The following is an 18,123-nucleotide window of genomic DNA, read 5'->3' on the forward strand; positions in this document are numbered from 1 at the left end:
GAAGCCACGCCCCTGGAATTCAGGAGAGCCCCTTCCTCCACCACGCAGGGCTAACTCTTCTGCACGTAGGGAAACTGTGTTGCTTGCTCCCGGAATTTTAAACAGCAGCTCTGAGATGAATGTAGAGCCAGGGGACAGATGAGAGAACACACACTTATAATTCCCCAGTCCCTTTGATGTGAAAAATTCTGTTCCTGGGCCAAGCCAGCTTGCCCTTTGGACACTGGGAGGTTGTGTGTTCTGTGCTTTTGTTTTACTTGGAAGAGATTTTGGCTTTGTCAAGGTCATTCTTTTTAGCCCAGAGTGCATTAAATGTCACATACTTACCTGCCCATATTTCTATGTGGCTGTTCGCAAACCTTTTACCTACAAAGGAAGAGAGAATTTCCAGGAGAGCATCCATCCTATTTTCAGCTCCAACTTTACTCCACTCCTTCTTGCTTATCCACAGCCTTTTGGGTGCCCAGAGAAGTAATACTTTTTACGTCTGTGGTCTAAGGATTCACGGCTAATGGGTTGCCTCTTAAGGAACTTCTGGGATAGTTGTGTGTCCTTCTTGTGAGTAAGAAGGGAGGGGAAGTCAGTGCACAAAATCAACCTGATAGCAAATACTGTTACCACAGAATCTACCGCTAAGGAGAGCTTGGCCCATGGAAGGAGGTCAAGGATCCTGTGGGGGTTACAGCCCAGCAGCAGTCTTGAGGGGAAAAGGCTCACTGGATATTCCAAACATGTAGTCCATCCTCTCCCCGTAAGGCCTGTTTGAGTGTAGATTTTACACTTCTAGGAGCCGGAATCAAAGAAAACGATATAATGTAAAATTAACAGGCAAAGAGACCAGTAAAGCGTATATTTAAATGAAAGTAATGACTTGATAAGATGGCTATAAATATTCATGCAGTTGCAAAAGTTGACTTTCAAAAATAGCAGAAAATAGGAATTTCCCTGGTGGTCCAGTGGTTAAGACTCCACACTCGCAGTGCAGGGGGCCCAGGTTCAATCCCTGGTCAGGGAACTAGATCCCGCGTGCTGCAACAAAGACACGGTACAGCCAAATAAATAAATATTTTTAAAAAACAGAAGAAAATACATTTAAACATACTTAAAACTAATATTATGAAACTAAAATTCCTGAGTTGGGGCAGAGTGGTATATTGCATGGAAAGTGGAGAAGAAAAGTATCCTAAAGGTCTCTTTTTGCTCAGATCAAAAGATATTGATTAAACTCTTCAGGTTAATAAGTCTAAGTGTACTTAGAGACTTATGGGTAATCATTAGTAGAATAACAACAGAACATAAAGACACCAAAGCACCACAGAAGAAAAGGAACAAACAGAATATGACAAATCCAGCAAATAATAAGGAAAGGATATATGTCATAAAGCCATATTTACCAGCAGTCACAATAAATGTGACATAATTCTCCTGTTAAAAAGAAAGACTTTTTAATTATGTCAAAGCTATAGGATGTTACCAGGCATTTCTCAAGGACAAAATGGCATAGAGATCTTAAAATGCTGGGATGAACAAAAGAAAATACATGTCAACAATTATCAAAGGGGACAAAACTATGTTTCTGCTGCTAAAAGGTACAGTTCGTTAAAAGATAAATCACCAGTCTTAACGTGCATTGAATATATCAAAGTAACTTTTAAAATAAAGCAGCATTTAACAAAATATGATTATAATGTGAGAAATCAGCACATCTTACTTAGAAATGACAAGATCACATTGATTTAAGACAAGTGTTAAATTACATGATTAAATAGTAATTAACAGAGACAAAAATATAACAGAAGTGTTTTGTAATCTCAAGATAGAGGGTTTTTTTTTTTTTAATATTTATTTCGGCTGCACTGTGTCTTAGTTGCAGCATGCATGCAGGATCTAGTTTCCTGACCAGGGATGGAAACTGGGTCCCCTGCATTGGGAGCGCAGGGTCTTAACCACTGGCCTACCAGGAAAGTCCGAGAAAGTCTTTTTAAGCACGATCTAAATTCTGAAAGCCATAAAGGAAAAGTTCTGAAATTCTTAACTACATAAAAATCTAGGGCTTCCCTGGTGGCACAGTGGTTGAGAGTCCGCCTGCCGATGCAGGGGACACGGGTTCATGCCCCGGTCCGGGAAGATCCCACATGCCGTGGAGCGGCTAGGCCTGTGAGCCATGGCCGCTGAGCCTGCGCGTCCGGAGCCTGTGCTCCGCAACGGGAGAGGCCACAACAGTGAGAGGCCCGCGTACAGCAAAAAAAAAAAAAAAAGATATTTCATTACCTCAGCACTCATCCCTGCTAAATACTCCTTTCTAACTAGAGAAAGAAGAAAATCGTCCCAATGTGATTATCTCTTTGCTACAACCAAACAACAATAGACTTGATGGAGAAGTACCCATTCCCGCCAGGCACAAGGCAAGGCCACCTCTGTCATCCCAATTAATCAGCATTGTCCGAGAAGGTGCAAGCTACTGAATAAGATCCAAGACGAATAAGAAGGTCTTGCTTCTGAAAGGAAGTACTCAACAATGTCCTTACTTTCAAAAGACATCTGTACCTGCGTTTAGAATTTGTTGTTGTTTGGCCCTCCAACGGCATTTCCACAAAACTTGGAAGCCTCTAGCTCTTCCTGAGTCAACTTTGGTGATGAGGCTCTAGAAAACTTTTATTCATTTTATGTAGAATTTTCAAATTGATGTCTTTACAGTTATGTATGGGCTTTTTGCCTTATTTTTCCAGTCTACATTTCTGAGGTTATATCCTGCCACAACCAATGGCATTTGATTGTCCCTCTTAGATATTGTGGGTGGGTTTGTTATTGGTGGCGGCTCAAAGCAAAAGTAACCACCTAGAATAGTAGGGCCTGGCCCCAGACCACCCAGGCTGCACCCCTGTGAGGTCTAGTTTCACCTGCGCCTGCCCTTGGGCCCCTTTGCAGGACGCACACGCTCAGATAAGCTGCCAGATGTAGTTATTCTCGGCCAATGCGGGGGGAGCAGAGGGCCTTCTCTGCCTCAAACGTCTGCTGTCCTCACGCCCGCCAGTCAGGGCTTGAATTGGAGCCCCAGGGAAGGCTGGCCCTGCCCAACCCTCAACACCAGCAAGAGGGACAAACCAAGAAGAAAAGTGCCGTGTGGACCTGGATGTCTGTCTGGCAGGCCTGGCAGGGTGGAAGAAGAGGGCAGAGGAGGGGTCAAGGTGGCTCAGTCTCCATCCTGGGGAATGCGCCCTGCAGCCCCACACCAGCCCCTGGGAGGAAAGACCCGAGCCCACGCAAGTTGGCAGGGCCTGCAGCCCAGCAGCTCACGGGCACACAACAGGCCCGAGACTCCTGCCAAGGCCAACGCCCCTACATGGCACAATAAGTTAACAAGTCCAACACCAGTGACGTGGCTGCAGGTCTAGACGCAGAAAAATCACATTGCTAGTAAAGTGGGTTAGAATTCAGTATGTGGAATGCAGCCTCGGTTTTACATAGGTAAATATACAGAAGGTGATTTTTGTGCACCAAGATAAGACATTTTAAAACATAAAGTCTACCAAAATAGTTCATTGATTTAAACAAACACAATAAAAATCCTAATGTATTTTTTTAATTTGAAGAAATGATTCTAAACAGTGATTATCCCCTAATTTTCTACATTAAAAATGTAGTTAAGTTTTTCAAAATTGGTCAACTCTTTTCTTTTTCTTTCTTTTTTTTCTTCTACTGAATTTGCCAGTTGATTTGACAAAGTGGAATAAATGTCAGATGCTGAATTTTCCTTCTCTGGCCTATGAATTTGGCTGCTGGTGATTCAGTGCCACTGGGACTGCTCAGACAAACCTGCTCAGAGGTGAGACCTGGAGATCAGGCACTCTGCCATGGAGACTGTCAGCACATAATTGATGTTACCTTATGTAAATCCTACCCCAAACAAACCCATGTAAACAGGACCGTACTCCTTCTTGTCCAACCAGTGTCAAAGGGAGGACAGGCCATCACCCCATGTTCTGATGTGTGGGTTGGTGGAGCTCCCCTGGATGCCAAGTTTACTGACATTGGTGTAGGTGTCAGTAGCCAGTGCTGGCAGAGCCCAGGCGTGGCCAGGTGGGTGTCTGGATGGAGTTCTAAGCGGCAAACACTGAAGGGATCAGCCTTTGAAATGATGGCCAACAGCAGCTAATAATAAACTAATATCTTGGTCCGGAGGAAAAGGAAGGTGACATTGGCTGGCTGGTCACCCTCCTTCTCAAGGATGCATTATAAAAGCTTTGCCTCTCCCCAGGAGCGTCCGCATGAGTCGGCAGACCCCCGGAAGGCACCATGGCCGCCCTGGGCATCATGGTCGCCCTGCTGGTGTGGATGGCCACCCTGCTGCTCATCTCCATCTGGAAACACATCTACAGCAACTGGAAACTGCCCCCTGGCCCTTTCCCACTGCCCATCGTTGGGAACATTTTCCAGTTGGAAATTAAGAATATTCCCAAATCCTTCACCAGGGTAAGAGAAATATTGTTGATTTGAGGGAGGAGCTTTCAGGAATTAGATGTAATATGTGTGTGTTCAATTCACTCTCAGACAAATTGTAATTCAATACCAGCTTGTTATGAATTAGCTGAATTACCAGTAGCACCCAAGGCTGATATTCAAAATATTTAGCTAGTGTTGTTGCTTGGGGACGGAGCACAGTGGGCCTTGGCCATGGCTGGCCCCGAAGGCCCTCGCTTGAGCAAAGCGTTAACTGCCGTGCTGTCGTTGGGTGGCTTGGCCAGGGCAGTGTGGCCGGGGCTGCTGCTGTTTGCCACCGGGATGCAAGGAGGGACGCGCACTGAGACCGGACGCACTGGCCGCGTGTCGACCTGCAGCTCCCCGTAGACGCCAAAGAACAGGGGGAACGTGAAGTGTTTGACCCCCCACCCCCACCCCACAAATCCCACTACGCAAACAAATCTAAAAACGAAACGCGTTAATGAGTCTATTAAATGAGTTAATAAAAGAGCGCCACGGGGCACAGAGCCGCTCTGAAAGGCGTTGACGAGCTTCCGGCAGAGGAAGACGTGCTCGTGGGCCTCTGAACAGTATGGCTCCGGGGCCTCCAGTAGCGTCCTGGGGTCCGGGACCTTGACTGGGGACAGCAGACGGGGGGTGGTGGGACGGATATGGGCAAAGGGGCCTCAGGGGGAACCAGAGGAATCGGCCCTCCCAGTTACTTGTTCCCCGGAGGGAGGGCAGCTAGGCACACCCAGGTGCGCCGTGCGCTGGATGCGCTCCCGGCAGAAGAAGCCTCTGGGGAGGTCTTCCCCAGATCACTCTGGGTTCTCCTGGCCAACAACAGCGACCCTGGGGGGCACTTTAAAGCGAGGCATCTTCCCCACGTCCGCGGTGGCTCACTCCCCGGCCTGGTGGTCTCCGCAGCTGGCAGAGCGTTTCGGCCCTGTGTTCACCCTGTACCTGGGCTCACGACGCTTCGTGGTCCTGCACGGCTACAAGGCCGTGAAGGAGGTCCTGCTTGACTACAGGAATGAGTTTTCTGGCAGAGGAGAAACCCCCGCGTTCCAGGTGCACCAGGACAAAGGTGCGTCCTACTTGGGGGGGGGGTGCATGTGGGGTGGGGGAAGATGTTGGGGGGAGGTACTGAAATAACAGTAACAACGTGCTAAAGACAGAAAGGTGAAGCGATCGCAGACAACTCAGGTGAAGGCTGGTGCATTCACCCACTCAGTCATTGCTCTGTGCCATTTGATGGACCCAGAGTGGACAAGACCTGGAGCACCCACCCTCCGACCATCAGGACAGACGTGTTCATAGAGAAATAGGACACAGGGAGCTGCTTCTGACGGCTGGGCCGGGCCTCCCCGCGCAGACCTTCCCGCCTCCCTGGGCCCTCAGTCTCCCCTGGGAGCTCTTTCCACTCACAGCTTCAACTACTCGTGGTGTTGGGGCTCCATCCACCGAGGGCCCCTCACCCACTATGGGCACCCTGCTTCTCCATCGAGGGGTCCTCCCGATGTCCTACCTGGGGCTGTTCTTAGACCAGGAAGGGGGTGTTGAGACCTCCCAGTGACCCCGTCTCCCCAGCCTCACTTCTTTCCTCTGCCCCTCCTCCCTCCGGTGTCTCCAGAGCCCCGAGTTCCCCTCCTGCAGGTGGAGGAGGCCTGGGCGGGGCAGGGGTGGGGTGGGGTCTAACTGGTCTTTATCTGAGTGTTTTCCAGACTCCTGACTTCAGACTCCATCTTCCGCGCCTCCAAGGAGGTCCTGGAGCCTGGGTGGGGGCGCCCCTCCCCCACCTCTCAGCTCTGAAAGCTCCCTGCCCCACCTGCTGTCCTCCAACCTCACCTGCTTGGCCTTTATCATTTGCTCATTGGTGTTTGAGATCCAAAGCAGATGAGAAGGAAACAGTGTCCCACCAACCCAGCAAAACTTGGAAGCCTCTAGCTCTTCCTGAGTCAACTTTGGTGATGAGCCTCTAGAAAACTTTTATTCATTTTATGTAGAATTTTCAAATTGATGTGTTTACAGTTGTGTACGGGCTTCTTGCCTTATTTTTCCAGTCGACATTTCTGAGGTTATGTCCTGCCACAACCAATGGCATTTGATTGTCCCTCTTAGATATTGTGGGTGGGTTTGTTATTGGCGGTGGCTCAAAGCAAAATTAACCACCCTAATCTTTGTCATTAACACAAGAGGAGACTTACTGGAGGAGGGACCCAGGAGGGCAGGAGTTCTGGGGTCAAGGAGCTCCATCCTGGCTCTGGGGACCCTTTACCTGCCAGCCCTGGTCTGAGTCCTGGGCCCCTGAGAGCAGTCAGGCAGGGGCCGGCATCCACATCCTGCAGGTGGGACACGAGGGGCTTGCCTGCCTCCTGCCCGAGGGCTCCAAGGTGCTGTTTCTGTACGTCCCACACGGCCCAGGGCTGCCCCTGGACCTCAGCCAGGCCCTGGACCGTCCCCAGGAATCATGATGTGGACGTTGGAGATTACCATCGTGCGGGGCAGCGGCTGCGTATTAAGGTGCCGAGGGGGCCGCGCCCGTCCTTTCAGTGAGTCTTCACAGAGCTCTGGGAGAGGAGATTTGTTGCCCCGCTTCAGCCTGTTTGGATCCCAAACGATGGCGCGCCTCTGGGTTCTGTCTCTTCCTCCCTCCTTCTCTGTGTCTCTCTGACTCTGTCTCTTTCGCTCTCCATCTCTGTCTGTCTCTCTCTGTCTCTTCTCACAGTTTTCTGTGTCTTCCATCTGTTCTGTCTACACAGTTCTCGCCGGAACAGTTTAAAATCACCTACGCCTCTGCCCCTCCCTCCTCAACCACCTCTTCCCCCCATCACATGCCGTGCAGGGTGGTCCCCCAGCATCTCTCCTCCTGCCCTCCTTCTGGCTTCTCTGGTCCTCAGGGCTAGGGGCACAGCCTCTGTTCTGTCCTCTGGCCTCCTCAGCACACACTCCCTGGTCCCTGCCGCCCCTTGCTTGTCCGCCCTGTGTCCTGGGTCAGTAACTTGGAAGGCTGGAGCTGCCCGAGGCCTGGCCGGGCTGATGGCATAGACACCCGCGAGTTCGGACCATCCCTCCCCTAGGTTCCCTCTTGGGCTGCTGTGCCATGTACCCAGCATCCACTTGGCCCGTTATGCAACGTCCCACAGGAATCGGCACCAGGACACCTGAACACAGGACCCTGAACTCAGTGTCACCTGTGCTTTTAACCTGGTGAACGGCACCTGTAAATGGGTCTCCTCGGTGCCCACACACCCATCAGTGGTCATGCTGTCCATCCCCGGGCTTGACTCCATGGCAGCCTCCTTGGGTCACATCCCTCTGCTCCCACCCCTGCCTTGTGCTTCCCCTGCAGGCCGTCCAGGTGTCCTTTTGGGGTAGAATGAAGCCCTCCTCCGCTATACCTCTCAGGTCCGGCCAGACTTCCTTCTGGAATGTCCGGGGCCATGGCTTTCCTCAGGCCTCCACATGCAGGAGGGAACCAGATCAAGATCTTCCCGGATCCGGAGGTCTCTGTGGTCCGGGGGCCCTGTGACCTCAGATTTTAGTAAGGACTTGCTGTGAAGCCACGGAGTGCGAGCTGAGGTGTCCATAGTGTGAGGGTAAAAAATCATTGGAAACAGAATGGCTTCAAGGAAATTCGTCAGTAAACAGGAAAGAGGCAGAGGTTTTTCTCAGTGGTCAGGTGTGGTTTCCCTCCTGTGGGGAGGACACAAGGCAGAGTGGGGAAAGCAAGCAGGCTGGTGGTTGCAGAGCTTACAGGGGCAACGGAGAGAGCCAGCCGACCCCAACGGCTTCTCTCCAAACCCAAGCATCTGTCACTGCGCCGGCCAGTGCGGCCCCTCGGTCCCTCCCACGCAGAGCAGAGCGCAGGGCGCCCATCACTCCTGCCCCTTTCTCCTGAGAGGAGAGTCTGCAGTGACAGCCTGCTGCTCCCTCTTCCTTAGGGATTATTTTCAATAATGGACCGACCTGGCAGGACACCCGGCGGTTCTCCTTGACCACACTCCGTGACTTCGGGATGGGGAAACAGGGCAATGAGCAGCGGATCCAGAGGGAGGCCCAGCTCCTGCTGGGGGCGCTCCGGAAGACCCATGGTGCGTACAGCCTGGCCTGGGCCCCACGGCCCCTGACGACAAGGCAGCTCCCCATGTTAGCCCCAGACACCACTTCACAAGCCAGTTTCCTCTGTAACCCAGGGAGCGGGCGTGGTCATCGAGGGTGCAGCTGGTGTGTCCTGAATAACTGAGAAGTGGAGAAAACCCGAGTGGCTCACAGTCACCACCTCCCGAGAATTCTCCCAGTCCTAGGGTGTCTCTTCACAAGCCCTGGAAACGGCCCTCCTGCCACACCCACGAGCGAAGTGCCCTGATGGCTCCCCTGTTTTCCAGGCCAGCCCTTCGACCCCACCTTTGTCATCGGCTTCGCGCCCTACAACGTCATCTCCGACATCCTCTTCCACAAACGCTTTGACTACAATGACAAGGCGGCTCTGAAGATGCTGAGTCTGTTCAATGAGAACTTCTACCTGCTCAGTACCCCCTGGATCCAGGTGAAGCACGTTCCTCCCTCTTGCCTGGTCTGCACCCGGCTTCAGTCGAGGGTTTACAGCAGGGAAAGGATAAGAAGGGGCACTTGTGTGTGGACAGACAGACACACAAGACTAGAGAGCCTGAACACTCCTTCTGGACACTTCCATGGGGCCCACCTTTCCCCCTTGCTAACCTCAGGACACTTAACCATTTCACTCTTTAAAATGAGTCCTCACCGGACACACGGTACCTCTGCCTATGTGCTCACATTCCCACCACGGAACTCACACGACCTCGTAGAGTGGTGCCCAGAAAGATGCTTTCAGCCAAAATATTCTAAATAATACAATAGTGACAGCCATAAATTCAGGTTTGGAGAAGGTTGCCAGCCTAGTACGCCAAATGCTATTGCATCCAGAAAAAAAATATATATATATAGTAAGAAAATTCTCTCCCTCCCTCACTCTCTCTCTAGCTTTATAATAATTTCCCAGGCTACATACGTTACCTGCCTGGAAGCCATAGAAAACTAATGAAAAATGTGTCTGAAATAAAAGAGTATGCTCTAGAAGGAGTGAAGGACCACCAGAAGTCGCTGGAGCCCAGCTGCCCCCGAAACTTCACTGACACCATGCTGATGGAAATGCAGAAGGTACCCTCACAGCTTGCAGCTTCCAGACCAGGCGGAGCTGAGCCCTCAGCCATTAGGAGATGGGTTTTGGGGGGCAGGGTGCATTTTTCAGATTTATATTATGACCTGCACTGCAGTGTCCACACTGCCCGCATTGTGTACATTCTGATGCTCTTAGTTTTATACAAATACACTGGCTTGAGTGTGACCACCACACGTCGACACACAGCCAGCCTGCCTGGCCGCCCTATGCTCCACTGTACTGTCCACTGTGCCGGCCAACAGGATGGCCTTTCTTGGGGAAGCCATCAGGGGCTGTGGGACTGGGTGAGTGGGACCCTCACGTTGGCTTCCTCCAGCCCAGCCTCTTAACCGCTTCTGATCAACTGACTAATGACCACATCTCACCTGGGGAGAGGCCCTCAGTGTTCCTCAGCCGCACATAACCCCCACATCGTGCACGAACTCAAGGGGGCCCAGACCTTCCCAGCACCACCTCTCTGGCACCCCTCTGGGTCGCCCACCCAAATCAGTCAAGCTTCTCTTCTTTCCTTGGCATCACATATGGCTCTAGAGCCACACATGAGCTCCACACCTGGTTTCCTGGAAGACTGCCCTGGGTGTCTGAGAGTCTCCTCCATCACTTGGGCCTCCTCCCACCCCTCCCACCTCCCACCCTATGCCCAGCTCCCCTGTGACTTTCCTGCCTCCTGGGACCTAAGGCAGCGGCCGTGGGGCGGAATGAGGCCGAGGGCAGCCCTGCAGAGGCCCCACAGCTCAGCCCTGAGCTGCTGGAGGTTGTGGCACAGGGCCAGGGAGAGCCCCACCCCCAGGAGGGCCCTCGGTGCCATAGAAGGAGCACGGACCCCACAGCCAGGTGAGGGCACAGTCCCATCCGTGGTCGGTTTTCTGGGAGCCTCTGTTCCCTAGCCTTGCAATGGAGACGATGGTGTCTGTGCAGGATGGGCCCCCTGTGGAGCTGGCGGGGCTGCCAGGAGCTCTTCTGCTGAGGGACACAGGGTCTCTTTCTCATCCACCTGAAGACCTTCCTCACATTGCAGGAAAAACACAGTACAGACCCTGTGTACACCTTGGAAAACATTGCTGTGACCGTGGCTGATCTGCTCTTTGCAGGGACAGAGACCACCAGCACCACCCTGAGATACGGGCTCCTGATTCTCATGAAATACCCGGAGGTCGAAGGTAGGACAAGTGACAGGCAAGGACACTGGATCATGTGGCCGTCGCACCTGCACGGTCAGCCTGGAGCATTTAGGCTTCAGCTTCCCGTTGGCAAAACGGGGACTGGCACTGCTTGTTAACCCTTGCAGCTGCGACACTGGGATTGCTGGATGAATGCTTTAGGGGAAGCGTTCTTGTACATGACAGGCCCCGGCACTCAGCCCTCCCACACCCACTGACAAACCCCAGATTGCAGGAAGAAAGCCCAGTGGAGAAATGCCATATGTTCTCTGCATCCACTCCAGGCCATGATCTATTTATGACAGAGAAAAAATGTGCACATCGCCCCTGAGTCAGACCCAGCCTTCCAGGCAGAGCTGAGAGGGAGGAGGGGGCAGGAGCAAGGCCTCCTGGCATGTCTCACCCGACTGGAAGAGTGGGCCTCAGAGGAGGAACCCCAGGAAAAGCACCGCAAGTCTGCCTGCTGCCCTGGACCCAGCCTTCCCTCCCGGGGCTCCTCCCCAGCACTGGACCGGGTGGGACCCAGGGTGGATCAGGCATGGCTTTGGGGGCCGCATGCACAGAGCACGAGGTGCTAGAATCACCCACATGGGCCAGTGGAGGCGATGTGAGCAACACCATATATCCACAGGCCAATCGGTGCCAACCTCCAAGGAAAGAGGAGGTAAAGGAGTCGTCGCCTGGGGCCAGGGTGCCCTCCCCGGCGGTGCTCAGGCCTGGAGCCCCTGCCCTTCACTGGGCTGGGCACAGAGCTGGGGTGGGGGGGTCCCCACAGCAAGGAGTTCCTCACGACCTGAGCCATGCTGGCTGCTGCTAATGATGATAATTTGGCTCCTGCTGTGTGCCGGGTATGGGGATTCGCCCTTTAATACACTGTATTCTTGAGGGCTGATGGAAAGGGCATGAGGTTATTTCCCGTAGGAATGTGTATATGTGACCTGTCCAGGCTCAGACCTGGTCCGACTCCAAAGCCTTTGCTTTTCTACCTGACAGAAAGGTGAGGCAAAAGAGCCGGAGGTCCAGGGAGCGAAGGCTCCATGCGTCTGTGGCAGTTCTGAGGGAGCTTCTGACCACTCTGTACTAGGGGAGCCACAGACTCCAAGACTGTTTTAATTATGGACTATGAGGAATTTCCAATACAGAGAAAAAGACAGAAAGTAAATATGACTGACACCCACACATCCACTGCCAAATTTAACATGTGTTGACATTTTTCAGTCCTGGCTCAGAGCTCTTGGAAAGAAAGCAGGTTGCAGAGCCAGCCCAGGCCCCTCCTCGCCTCCCTGCCTTCCACCCACCCCAAACTCCACAGTATCCCTGGACTGCTATGTGAGATCCCTGTGCATTACTTCTTATATTTACCATCTAGTAGATATCAGCATACCATCCATCTTGTTACATGTGTTTAAAATTGTTACTCGGTCACCATACTGCAGGGGCTTTGCAGTTCACTCAACAGATTACAAGGCCCACGGGCAACCTCAAACCCAGAGAGGCCAAGCAACTGCCAGAGGCTGCTCAGGAGCACAGCGTGCATGTAGTTTCCGGTCTCCATTCACCTCCATACTCCTTACAAGCCTGCAACAAACCAGCCTGGGGTAACCATTAACACAGAGTTTCCCTCCAACTAGAGATCCCCAAGACCCTTTCTTATTCTCTACTCCTGGCATGAAGACCAGAACGGGACTAGCCATGACCAGCTAAGGTAATGGAGGCCATAAATAAACAGCTGCATAAATGCTGTAGATGGTCCCTAACCTCACTGAGCCCTGTTCTTACTGACGCGTGTAGATGAATTATCCAATAATCCAAAGCTCCATGAGCATCTACTGGGTATATGGATGGGAGCATGAATGTGTCGCCAGCCTGGACTCACGCATTTATTCCATGCATATCTTGGCAGAGAAACTTCATGAAGAAATTGACAGGGTGATTGGGCCAAGCCGAATCCCTGCCATCAAGGACAGGCTGGATATGCCCTACCTGGATGCCGTGGTGCATGAGATTCAGCGATTCATTGACATCATTCCCTCCAACCTGTCCCACGAAGCAACCCGGGACACAGTGTTCAGAGGATACGTCATCCCCAAGGTCAGATGTGAGCCTGCAGTGCACCCCTGAGCACCACCCTGCAGATCAGCCGCCTGCCAGGGAACAGGACGGGGACCAAGGACACCTCCTCTTGGCAGATGCGGCTGAACACTGGGGGCTGGGCCAGCATCCCTACCCTGCAGAGTGCTGCTCCCCCAGCAGGCCTTGTGGGGACCTGGTGACCACAGAAATGGAGGCAATCTGGGAAAGGGGCTCCTCAGACGGTGCCTGGGGTTGAGGTGTGTTCCAGCAGCAGAAACAGACAACAACAGTAACATCCAGCCCTGGATGAGTAGGTCCGAGGAGCTACTTCCCTGAAAAGATGAGAGCTGTCATTGTCATTTGGTCGTGGCCTCCACCTGCTCTCTGTCTGCCCTCAGGCCAACACCTCCCCGGGTTGGGAACATACCATCTTGTCCAATGTAAAATTCAACTGCTGGCTTCCAGGTGAAAGCCTGTGTTGTGTTAACTTGACTGACCAAGGCAGCCTCTGTTCCTTCCAGGGCACAGTCATAATTCCGACACTGGACTCCCTCTTGTATGACAGCCAAGAATTCCCTGAACCAGAGAAGTTTAAGCCAGAGCACTTTCTGAATGAAAATGGAAAGTTCAAGTACAGTGACCATTTCAAGCCATTTTCCACAGGTAAGAAGAGGTCATGTGTAGCACCTTCCCTGGGGATTGTCCTTAATTCCTGCTGTTCCATGTGTGATCAGCATCGTGCCCCTGATTTCTGTCCGCAACATGACCCAAGTGTGTTCTTCCCTGTTCAGAGAGGTTAACTGACATCTTCTCACCAGAAGTCCTGGGAATGAGTTGAGACGAGTTCTTTTTTCCTTAGATACTTCACTTCATTCAGTGCTAAAACTCTTCATTTAATAGAACTTAGTGAAAATCTTTCAAAACTATATTACCTGACTCTCCATAATTTTAAACAAGGGTTACTAAGCAAATTTTAACGTTCGGTTACCTGGACTCATCATAGGACCATCTAACCTTTCCAGCCCTTGGCTGCCTTTCCAGGGCCTGCCCTTGGTGTGGGTATGATGGAAGACCTGAAACCAACTCGATAACTTTAACACCAACACGAGAGCTTTGGCTTCCACCTGGGGCCGCTCTTCTTTCCTGTAGGACATCAGGCTGAGCACTGGGCAGACCCCATTCTCCCAACCTAACACAGGTTCATGCAGCTGAGTCCTGGTGGTTGAGGCTGTGTGAAGGCTGGTCCCTGAGCACACCTGTCGCTGATGCCCTTACACTGAAATCCACTCTGGGCTCCCTTTCAACAGGCAGACGGGGGTCAATTCTGCTTCGGGTGGCTGTTGACGCACAGTCTCCTCCCACCCAGCTCTGCCCCTGCTGTCTCGCCCAGGGCGGGGTCTTAGTGCTGTTGTCCCCTCCAGGAAAGCGGGTGTGTGTTGGAGAAGGCCTGGCTCGCATGGAACTGTTCCTGCTCTTGGCCTCCATCCTGCAGCACTTTAACTTGAAGTCGCTAGTAGACCCCATGGATATCGACCTCAGCCCCATCGCAATTGGGTTTGCCAAGGTCCCCCCCCATTACAAACTCTGTGTCATTCCCCGCTCACAAGTGTGAGGCACACGTTCTCTGTAGACCGCGGGTCCCTTGATGCTGGCCTGGAGGCCTCCTGCTTCCCTGCACCCCCTCAGCAAGGCTAGCCAGGGCTCCACAGGGAACCAACTGGGCCAGAGAGGCTGCTTTCCAGGCCAAGCACATTCTTCAGATAGAATTTGAAACAAAGTCCATAAAAGATTGTGTCAAGCTAATTAAAGTAATTAAAGCAAACAATGACTTAGTTTGTGTTGGAGTTCCTAGAAACCATGAGAAGTAAGAACATATCAGTGTAGGTTAAACTAAACTCTTCTGCGAAAGTAGAGCTACCCAGTCACCAGAGTCAGCATCTCCTGTAAAGGACTCACAAAAAGGAGTACAGACACTATTTTGCTGTTTGGAAAAAATAAAAATAATATACCTTCGGAGGATTTGTTAGCCATGTCCTGAATGTGTCCCCTGACATCCTTCCCTAGGATGTGAAGTCATCCCTTTGGGCTCACTAATAGCGTTATCCTGTGCTATATTTTAAGATTAAAATATGTCTGAAAAGTCAGCATAGAGATCTCTTATTATCTCTTAAGTCTTTGTGCCTGGAAGGGGAACTCATAAGGATATGGGGACCCTAGTGCAGAATGAGGCAGAAACGAGGAAATCATTAATCAGCTCTGTGAACTAAACCTCAATGTTGTGAAACAGAAGAAGAATTTGGGACAAGAACCCTGTTCCCACCCAGAGGGCACACACCAGGAAACCCACTGTATGCCCAGACTTCCTGCTTTGACTTCCCCGTCAGTAAAATGGGCATGTCAGCAGCCCCTCTCCACAGCATAGAGTGTGAGGGCTGAACGGGTAAGATGCAGAGCTTTGGAACACTGTGCAGCATATAAGCCCCATGTTCCTTAGTAAAGTGAGTAAGTTTTCACAGCCAGCAGTGCAGCATCTTCCAGCTCTCACTGACCTTCCTGCTTCTCACTTATAAGGTCCTGTGATAACATGGAGCTCACACAGGTAACCCTGGAATCCCTCCCCTTCTCAGGATCCTTACCCTATCACATATTCAAAGTCCCATCTACCATGTTAGGTAACATTCACAGATTAGAAAGAAGGAAAGGGTGTCAGGTCCCAAGCAAATCCAAAACCTAGCAGAGCAAATGACAAGACCTTAAAGCCTGAGAATGATCCTCTTTGGATCATTGAAAGTCAGGCCATACTTGCAGTTCATTTTATAAGCCAAGCATCCCCCGATATCAGACAAAAATTGCAAAAACTAGAACAGGGCCCGCAAACTCCACTCTTTGTCCTACCTGACACAGCCTTTAAGATCTTCAGCGACAGGGAGGAAATTTCCAGGAATGGGCGAGAAGTAAGAGAGGAGGAAAAATTAAAGCGACTCGCTCAATACATGGCCGTTGCCATTGCTCAGTCCCCCACAACAGGGACCTACAGGAATCCCCTCTCCTTCTCAAAGACCACCGCTGACCTACTACCAGTGCAGTCAGCAGGGGCACACTGTCAGGAAATGCTGCACCCTGCCACCCCATACCCCATGCCCTTACTGTCACCAAAAGGGCCATTGGAAAAGGAGTTGTCCCTTCCGTCCTCAAGCGGGTAGGCCAACAGCATGACCACCCAACTTCCAGGGTATTTCGGGTCCCGGGCCCCTGGGCCAAAGTCAAGGCCAATTTCCCCTGTCGGTGGTAAGTGACCATCAGGAAGAAGAAGCGGACTGTGCTCTGGATCTGGGGCTCCTGGATGCGGACGACTTAAGGTGCCTGGGGCTCAACCTCCAGGCCCCTATGTTCTCCATAAGACTGGAGGAGCCCCGGGTAACCCTGGATGTGGCAGGGGCTACTATCAGTGTCTGATTGACACTGGGGCTACTTATTCAGCTCTGACCTCCTTCTCTGGTCCCACTCGCCATTCCTCGATCCTCCTAACAGGGATAGACGGACAACCCTCTTATGGCCATTTTACACCTCCCTTACCCTGTCTCTTGAAAATACTTTATTCACACACTCTTTCCTAGTCCTCGTGGCCTGTCCTACACCTCTGTTAGGCTGGGACCTTCTAACAAAACTTAAAGCGACTTTATCATTTACACCAGTAAATATGGCCTTAACAGCCACCACAAAGACTACTCTAGCTAAAGTCCACCCCATCCCCAAGTTGTCCCTAACAGAACCACAACTTTTGGTTCCAACCCTCAAATATTAAGCAAGAAGACTGCAAAAAACTCAAGATACCTGAGGATTATGACATTGGGTGGAAACTTACTATTCCTTCTTTCAACTGGGCTTATAACTTTTCCTCTCATCCCTCAAAGGTTGTTTGCCTCTCTCCTTTAGCTGGAATGGCTTTAGCTACTACCTGTGAGGGCATAGAACATTCCCGCACCCATTTAGGAAAACCCTACTTCAACATCACTTTAGACGTCTGCCTAGCCCCTACAAGTCGCACCTATTTCCTTTGTGGATCCAATGCCTATTTATGCCTTCCAGCCAACTGGATGGGGACCTGTACCCTTGCATACATTATTCCTAATATTACCCTTATAAATGACAGCATCCCACTTCCCTTATACTCTCAATCATGTAAACAAAAGCGGGCAGCCCTCACTGTAATATCAGTCCTAGAGATTATCATTGGGATAGAAACAGGCTCATCTGGACTTTTAAACTTTATTTTCACTGCCCGACAGCTTTTTCTTGAACTTACACAACAGATTGCCTACCCAGCAGCTCAAATTAACACTCTACAAGAACAAATAAATTCTCTAGCAGCAGTGGTTTTATAGAATAGGAGAGCTTTATACTTACCAACGGCTAAACAAGGTGGGACCTGTGCAGTGTTAAAGGAGGATTGCTGTTTTTTTGTCAACCAGTTGGGCAAAATTCAAACTAAACTTCGGAATATTATCGAAACAGCTAAAGGGTTTTATATGAAGGGAGCCTCAGAGGGATTCGACTGGTGGGATTTCAAGACTAATATCTGGTCCTGGTTCTCTTGGCTAACTCCTTTTCTAGGTCCTATAGCAGCCTTCCTACTCTATTTATCTTCAGGCCATGCATTTTTAACTTCCTTGCTAAGTTTGTCTCTTCTAGAATACAACAAATGAACCTCCAGATGGTAAGGTGACAAGAATACCGGCCAGTCAACACCCAGACAACACTTGAACAAGCCTCCATCACATGCCATGGAGCCCCCACCCCCTCTCTAGGAATACTCTGACAGAGAGCAGGCATCAGGAACCCAGGGCCCCTACGACGCCCCTGCCTCTTCTCCTAACAAAAAGGGTTCCCGAACGCCTGAGAAGGAGCTAGGCAGATAGGTAGACATGAGCAGGGTGTCCAACAGGGCCAAAGGATTGTCCCTATAAATAAAGAGAGGGGGAAATTTGGCGCTCCAAGGACAAAGAACAAGATAAACTCTAAGGGCCAGCATTGCCAGAACAAAGGGTTACAGGACTTTTATCACTATGTCACATTGCGACCATTGCAATGTCCCAGAGCCCTCCCAAGCAGCATGCCCTGTCCCTTTCCCATCCACACCGCCTGCCTTGAACTCCTCTGTGGCACATACAGGCACGCATAGACCTACGTGTAATAAAATTTTCTATTTCACGTTTCCTCGTGGTC

At 51.1% G+C, this 18,123-nt stretch overlaps 1 protein-coding gene across 11 annotated transcripts; it reads left to right on the forward strand.

Moving 5' to 3' along the window:
* The first annotated feature begins 4,279 nt into the window (after positions 1-4,279).
* CYP2E1 (cytochrome P450 family 2 subfamily E member 1) lies at positions 4,280-18,082 on the forward strand. 11 transcript variants are annotated; one of them, XM_082601770.1, is made up of 11 exons: positions 4,280-4,473; positions 5,389-5,548; positions 6,810-7,013; positions 8,406-8,555; positions 8,850-9,010; positions 9,466-9,642; positions 10,309-10,498; positions 10,756-10,824; positions 12,728-12,915; positions 13,419-13,560; positions 17,576-18,082. In XM_082601770.1, exons 1-11 carry the CDS (start codon positions 4,297-4,299, stop codon positions 17,587-17,589), a joined length of 1,632 nt encoding a protein of 543 aa, XP_082457896.1. In that variant the 5' UTR covers positions 4,280-4,296; the 3' UTR covers positions 17,590-18,082. The 11 variants fall into 11 exon arrangements, with proteins under 11 accessions (XP_082457896.1, XP_082457895.1, XP_082457891.1 ...); XM_082601769.1 differs by having other exon boundaries at positions 17,590-18,082; XM_082601765.1 differs by lacking the exon at positions 17,576-18,082 and adding an exon at positions 14,319-17,564.
* Positions 18,083-18,123: the final 41 nt, after the last annotated feature.

The sequence above is a fragment of the Mesoplodon mirus genome, assembly GCF_964341445.2.
Source record: "Mesoplodon mirus genome assembly, chromosome: 2".
NCBI lineage: Eukaryota > Metazoa > Chordata > Mammalia > Artiodactyla > Ziphiidae > Mesoplodon > Mesoplodon mirus.